At 39.8% G+C, this 7,833-nt stretch overlaps 1 protein-coding gene across 7 annotated transcripts in view; it reads left to right on the top strand.

Annotated features, from left to right (window-relative positions):
• znf407 (zinc finger protein 407) overlaps positions 1-7,833 on the top strand; it is a 499,933-nt gene that overhangs the window by 362,572 nt on the left and 129,528 nt on the right. The window contains exon 9 of one of the 7 annotated variants that reach the window (XM_043688653.1): positions 6,976-7,010. The exons of the other annotated variants lie outside the window; for them this stretch is intronic. Coding sequence (XP_043544588.1) covers positions 6,976-6,995 — 20 coding nt within the window. The 3' untranslated portion in view covers positions 6,996-7,010. Of the gene's footprint in view, positions 1-6,975; positions 7,011-7,833 lie in introns of those variants that run through there. 7 annotated transcript variants of the gene reach the window in all.

Genomic DNA, 7,833 nt, shown 5'->3' with positions numbered 1-7,833 from the left:
GAAACCCACGCAGAGAACGTGCAAACTCCACACAGTCAGTCGCCTGAGGCGGGAATTGAACCCGGGTCTCAGGCGCTGTGAGGCAGCAGTGCTAACCACTGTGCCACCGTGCCGCCCAGATTGAAAGAAGCAAAATGGCCTAAAGTAGAGTGAAATGCTCTTCTTGTCTGATATGGGAGTTCGGGGAGAGTTTACACGTTACTGAGGATTATATCTGCAATAAATGCCGTTGGTTGCGAATCCTATCAGATCAAATGGATCTGTTGGAGAGACAGTTAGAGGCAGTGAGGAATTTACAAGGGCAAGGGGATGTGATGGATGGCAGTTATAGGAAGGGGAAAAAGTCACAGATACAGTCACATGGATGGGTTAACTCCAGGAAAGGGAAGCGAGGTAGGCAGGTAGTGCAGGCGTCTTCTGTGGCTATCCCCATTTCAAAACTTATTCTGTTTTGGAAAATATAGTGGGTGATGGATTCTCAGGGGAATGTAGCATGAACAGCCAGTTTTCTGGTATTTAAACTGGCTCTAATGCAATGAGGGGTACATCAGGCACCAAGAGATCAACTGTGTTAGGGGACTCTCTAGTCCAAGGTACAGACAGACAGACAGACAGTGTGCTGATTCCCTGGTACCAGGATCAAGGATGTCTGAGAGAGGGTGCAGAATGTTCTCAAGGGGGAGAGGGGCCAGCAGAAGGTCATTGTACACATTAGAACCAACAACATAGGAAGGGAAAAGTTTGAGATTCTGAAGGGAGATAACAGAGTTAGGCAGGAATTTAAAAAGGAGGTCCGCAAGAGTAGTAATATCTGATTTACTTCCGGTGCTGTGAGCTAGTGAGGGCAGGAAAATGAGGATAGAGCAGATGAATGCATGGCTAAGAAGCTCATATAAGGGAGAAGGATTCACATTTTTGGATCATTGGAAGCTATTTTGGGGGAGAAGTGACCTATACAAGAAGGACGGATTGCATCGAATTGGAAGGGAACGAATATACTGGCAGGGAAATTTGCTAGAGCTGCTCACGAAGATTTAAACTAGTAAGGTGGAGGGAGTGGGACCAGGGAGATAGTGAGGAAAGTGGTCAATCTGAGACTGGTACAGTTGAGAACAGAAGCGAATCAAACAGTCAAGGCAAGCAGGGACAAAGCAGAGAACAAGGTAGGACTTATAAATTAAACTGCATTTATTTTAATGCAAGAGACCTAACAGGGAAGGTTTGTTAAGGAACATGGGACTGGGATATCATAGCAATTACAGAAACATGGCTCAGGGATGGACAGGACTGGCAGCTTAATGTTCCAGGATACAAATGCTACAGGAAGGACAGAAAGGGAGGCAAAAGAGGAGGGGGAGTAGCGTTTTTCATAAGGGATAGCATTACAGCTGTACTGAGGGAGGATATTCCCGGAAATATATCCAGGGAAGTTATTTTGCTGGATCTGAGAAATAAGAAAGGGATGATCACCTTACTGGGATTGTATTATAGACTTCTAATAGCTAGAGGGAAATTTAGAAACAAATTTATAAGGAGATCTCAGTTATCTGTAAGAATAATACAGTGGTTATGGTAGGGATTTTAACTTTCCGAACATAGACTGGGACTGCCATAGCGTTAAGGGTTTAGATGGAGAGGAATTTGTTAAGTGTGTACAAGAACATTTTCTGAGTCAGTCTGTGAATGTACCTACTAGAGAAGGTGCAAACCCTGGCCTACTCTTGGGAAATGAGGCAGGGTAGATGACTGAGGTGTCAGTGGGGGAGCACTTTGGGGTCAGCGACCATAAATCTATTAGTTTTAAAATAGTGATGGAAAAGGATAGACCAGATCTAAAAGTTGAAATTCTAAATTGGAGAAAGGCCAATTTTGATGGTATTAGGCAAGAACTTTCAAAAGCAGATTGGGGGCAGATGTTTACAGGTAAATGGACGGCTGGCAAATGGGAAGCCTTCAGAAATCAGATGAGAGTCTGGAGACAGTTTATTCCTGTTAGGGTGAATGGAAAGGCTGGTAGGTATAGGGAATGCTGGATGACGAAAGAAATTGAGGGTTTGGTTAAGAAAAAGAAGGAAGCATATGTCAGGTATAGACAGAGTAGATTGAGTGAATCCTTAGAAGAGTATAAAGGCAGTAGGAGTATACTTAAGAGGGAAATCAGGAGGGCAAAAAGGGGACATGAGATGGCTTTGGTAAGTAAAGTTAAGGAGACTCCAAAGGCTTTTACAAATATATTAATGACAAAAGGGTAACTAGGGAGAGAATAGGGCCCCTCAAAGATCAGCAAGGCGACCTTTGTTTGATGCCGCAGGAGATGGGGGAGATACTAGACGAGTATTTTACATCGGTGTTTACTGTGGAAAAGGACATGGAAGATATAGAATGTAGGGAAATATATGGTGACATCTTGAAAAATATCCATATTACAGAGGAGGAAGTGCTGGATGTGTTGAGGCACATAAAAGTGGACAAATTCCCAGGACCTGATTAGGTGCACCCTAGAACTCTGTGGGAAGCTAGGGAAGTGATTACTGTTCCTCTTGCTGAGATATTTGTATCATCTATGGTCACAGGTGAGGTGCCAGAAGACTGGAGGTTGGCTAACATGGTGCCACTGTTTCAGGAAGGTGGTAAGGACAAGCCAGGGAACTATAGACCGGTGAGCCTGACGTGGTGGGCAAGTTATTGGAGATAATCCTGAGGGACAGGATGTACATGTATTTGGAAAGGCAGGGACTGATTAGGGATAGTCAACATGGCTTTGTGCTTGGGAAATCACATCACACAAACTTAATTGAGTTTTTTTTGAAGCAGTAACAAAGAGGATTGATGAGGGCAGAGCGGTAGACATGATCTATATGGACTTCAGTAAGGCGTTCGACACGGTCCCCCATGGGAGACTGGTTAGTAAGGTTAGATCTCATGGAATACATGGAGACCTAGCGATTTTGATACAGTACTAACTCAAAGGTAGAAGACAGAGAGTGGTGGTGGAGGGTTGCTTTTCAGACTGGAGCCTGAAGTGGAGTGCCACAAGGATCCACTACTTTTCATCATTTATATAAATGATTTGGATATGAGCACAAGAGGTATAGTTAATAAGTTTGCAGATGACAACAAAATAAGAAGATTACCTCGAATTACAATAGGATGAAGTTTAATTTAGATAAATGCAAGGTGCTGCATTTTGGGAAAGCAAATCTTAGCAGGACTTATACACTTAATGGTAAGGTCCTAGGGAGTGTTGCTGAACAAAAAGACCTTGGAGTACACGTTCATAGCTCCTTGAAAGTGGAGTTGCAGATAGATAGGATAGTGACGGAGGCATTTGGTGTGCTTTCCTTTATTGGTCAGAGTATTGAGTACTGGAGTTGGGAGGTCATGTTGTGGCTGTACAGGACATTGGTTAGGCCACTGTTGGAATATTGCATGCAACTCTGGTCTCCTTCCTATCAGAAAAATGTTGTGAAACTTGACAGGGTTCAGAAAAGATTTATAAGGATGTTGCCAGGGTTGGAGGATATGAGCTATAGGGAGAGGTTGAATAGGCTAGGGCTGTTTTCCCTGGAATGTTGGAGGCTGAGTGATGACTTTATAGAGGTTTATAAAATCATAAGGGGCATGGATAGGATAAATAGACAAAGTCTTTTCCATGGAGTTGGGAAGTCTAGAAGTAGAGAGCATAGGTTTAAGGTGAGAGGGGAAAGATATAAAAGGGACCTAAGGGGCAATTATTTCACAAAGAGCATGGTACATTTATGGAATGAGCTGCGAGAGGAAGTGGTGGAGGCTGGTACAATTGCAACATTTAAAAGGCATGTGGATGGGTATATGAATAGGAAGAGTTTGGAGGAATATGGGCTGGGTGCTGGCAGGTGGGACTAGATTGGGTTGGGATATCTGGTCCGCATGGACAAGTTGGACCAAAGGATTTGTTTCAATGCTGTAACTTATTTCTCAAGGGAAGGTCAAGTTTTGCTCCTTCTATAGTAGGAATATTTGCATATTGATAAAGAAAATTTTCTTGAACACATTTAACAAACCATCCAACCCTTTAACATTTTGGCAGTTCCTGTCAATGTTTGGAAATTTAAAATCTCCTACTATTACAACCTTATTCTTATATATATATTTGAGATATCTCTGCATATTTGCTTCTCAATTTCCTTCTGACTACTGGGGGTTGGGGTGAGCGGGGTGCTTTGTTCAATCCAATCAAGGTGATCATCCCTTTCTTATTTCTAATTTCAACCAATATATTTTCATGAAATGATTTCTCAGAAATATTTTCTCTAGTTGCAGAAGTAATGTTCTCCTTAATCAAAAATGCAGCTCTCACTCTTCCATCTTTTTCTATTCTTCCTATAACATTGAAAATGCAGACATTCAACTGCCAGTCCTGTCATTCCATCTACCAAGTTTCTGTAATAGCTACAACGTTCCAGTCCCATGTTCCCATACATGCCCTGAGTTCATCAACCTTACCTGTAAAACCTCTTGCAGTTTAATTCTTCAGAATTATTTTGGTCTCTGTTTAGCTGTTTGTATTTTCTAATTAACATTGCTCTTTTCTGATTCAGAATCATACTAATCTTTCTTTCTATTTTCACTGTTATATAGGAAGGCCCCCACAACTGAATGTTAACAGGTTCCTGAAATAGAACTAGGAACTCTCCTCATTAGGATATTGGTCCCTCTCCACTCCAGGTGAAGCCCATCCTTTTTGAACAGGTCTCTTCTGTCCCAGAAGTGATCCCACTGATCCAAGACACTGAATTCCTGCACATTGCACCACATCTTCAGCTGTTGATTTTTCTCCCCTATCCTTTAATTCCTTCCTTCATTAGTACTTGGCACTGGAAGTAAACCAGAGATTACTACTTTTGCTGTTCTGTTTTTTTTTAGCCTAACTAACCTCTGATATTTATTTTGCAAAGCCTTAACCCTTTCCCTAACTATATAATTCCCTCCAATGTGTATGACAACATACCACTTCTCACTCTCCCATTTGACAATATGCTTCAAGTGTTTTGAGATGTCCTTAACCCTAGCACCAGAAAAGCAATATACTATCCTAGATTCACACTCACTGGCACAGGATCTCCTTTCTCCTGAGAGTCCCCTATAACAATTATTCTTATAAATCTTGACAAATCCTGTTTAACGTAAGATTCATTTTTAGTGCCCAAGATCTAGCTACCACTTCTCTTTTCCTCTGAGACTAACTCTTTCTACTGTACCCAAAAAGGATTATCTGTTTGAGAGGAATAGCTGAGACTTCTGAACCACCTTCTTACCTTTCCTGACGGTCAACCATCTATCTGACTGATCCTGCTGTGTAATCACTTCTCTAAATCTACTATAGTCATCACACTCTGTGTCTCATGTACGCCGTCAGTGACAATCTTAACCTCATCTACACACAAAGGTAACACACAATACAAAGGTGCTTGCTTTGCTAAATACACATTGCAGAAAGCTTTACAATTTTAAGTTCTATTAGTTCTTTATATACCATATGAGCTAAAGCACAGATTTCTGAAATTTATTTTAAATAGGGTATTTTATAAAGTGCTGCAAAATGCAAATTATTGTTGTCGTCACCTCCCCTAATTTTTTAAGGTTTTGGGAATGTTATTTTCCAGCAGACTTTGAAACGGACTGGAGAGTAAACTCACTAAGCCTTATTTCACAAAGTTTAAAATTTAAGATAGTATTTCATTACTGCTTTTTGAGATCTTGCTGTGTACAAATTGGATTGTGCCTTTTAACTGTTACAACAGTGGTATTGCTTCAGAAGGTATTCCATTGAGTTTAAAATGTTTTGGAGTGTTTCAAGGTACCATATACATACAAAGCTATCTCCTTTCTTTTTTTTTCTAATCTGATCCCATCATCAGTTTTTGCCTCAGAGAATTGGCTATCACCTGTGAAGAGCAGTGTGCCTGCTTTTTGTAGGAAGCACAGCAAATATTATTTATGCATGGACTTTTAATTTTCATAAAAGGTAAGTAGCCTTAATCACATTTGTCTGCCACTCAGAAAATACACTGAGAAAAACATATTCGTCCCATTAAACTTAAAATCTCATTAGCACTAACATTATTGTGTACAACTGTATCATACAAATAAAGAACAAGGCTAAGTCACTTGCCCTTCAAGCTTGCTCTGCCATTCAATAAGGTCATGGCTGATACGATTTTAACCACAATTCTACATTTATGCGTATCCCAATGATCTTACATCCTGTTGGTAATCAAGAATCTATCTACCTCTGCCTTAAAAATATTCAAAGATTCTGTATCCACTGCAATGTCAGTGAAATAAATATATTTCCAACATCATGTAAAAAAACTTGAAGTTTCAGGACATTATCCAGCAATGAGATTACCTGGTTCCCCTTATTGACCAATGCGGTCAATGGTATTTAGAATAATCTCAAGTGTATTCTGCTTTAAAATATGTGCAATGAAAAATGAACACCGTTCCATCAGTTTAAATAATTTGTGATGTTGCTCTTTTTGATCATAAATCTCTAACATTCCCCAGTATTGACAGCTCCAAGGATATGCAATGAATCACAATTAAGTTTGCTCTCCACCCTTCAATTGCGATTTCCACAGGCTTGTTTAAAAATTGAGAATAGATTTCTTTTCTCATTTGAAAAATTGAAGAGATTATAGTTTGTTCTTTGCTAAGTGAAAATGAATTTGAAATGAAGCATTCATTCCGATTGGGTGCAGAGTATTATAAGTTATTGTAAGTCGTCTCTTTGTCACGTTGACCCCAAACTCAGTTAAAATTTTGCCATAGTAAAATACTGTTGATGCAAAAACTCTGAAATAAAAGCAGAAAATGCTGAACAGGTGTACTCTGACAGCTGGTCACCAACATGAAATGTTAACTTTATTTTTTTTCCCATTGATCCTGTTTGACCTGCTAGGTGTTTCTAACATTTTCTGTTTTTGTTTTTAGTTGACATGCTACTCTTCTAAGAAAAATACTTGAAGGTTTTCAGGTCCTACAGGTATATTGTGGACTAAATTTTAAAACTTTGAGAGCAATATTTAGCATCTTAAGTATAGAAAGGACTTCAAGTGTAAAAGATTAAGGGGTGATCTTCTTGAGGTGTCCAAAATGAGTAAAAGAGTTGACAGCATAGATGGGGAGCAACTATTTCCCTTGGCTTCCTATATAATGAGGCTTAAACTTAAAATTAGAGTGACTATTCAGAGGTGATGTCAAGATACACAAAGGGACCATAAAGATCTAATTACAATTGGGGTTTTGCATCAGATGAAAGTTTCACACCAGAGACTGACTGTGATGCAATGGTATTGAGGAGTACAGATGAAAGCAAGTAAACATAGTTAAAATAGAGACCAACCATGATCCATTTAAATTGCAGAATAGACTTGAGGGTTTCATCCTCTCCCGATGCTCCTAATCCAAGATACTAAAAGTAAGCTGGATAAACAATGGACTTGATAGCATATTCTGAGGCAATTTTTGTTCTGCTGTGAAGATTTATGTTTATATAGTGTGCTTGATACCTTGAGATCATAACTTGAAGTCAGGAACTTGTTATTGATAGAGAAAGTAGAGAAGGAGAATTACTTCATTGTCTAAAATACGAAGTGAGTTAGTTGGAAAGGAAAGGTGGCACTATGTTGGTGGGAACGTGTGTGCTGTTGTCAACTGAGGCTAAAGGCAGTCCATTCCAGACCAATGTAGTGCATCTGGGCCCTCCCTTCCAAATATCTGGTCTCCTACTAATATACTATGACAAGATCTTCTGCAAGAAACTTTTTTCACATCCTGGTGACCAAGATC

This window comes from Chiloscyllium plagiosum, chromosome 4 (assembly GCF_004010195.1).
Source record: "Chiloscyllium plagiosum isolate BGI_BamShark_2017 chromosome 4, ASM401019v2, whole genome shotgun sequence".
Lineage (NCBI taxonomy): Eukaryota > Metazoa > Chordata > Chondrichthyes > Orectolobiformes > Hemiscylliidae > Chiloscyllium > Chiloscyllium plagiosum.
The sequence above is the reverse complement of the archived record's forward strand: the minus strand, read 5'-3'. Positions and strand labels throughout refer to the sequence as shown.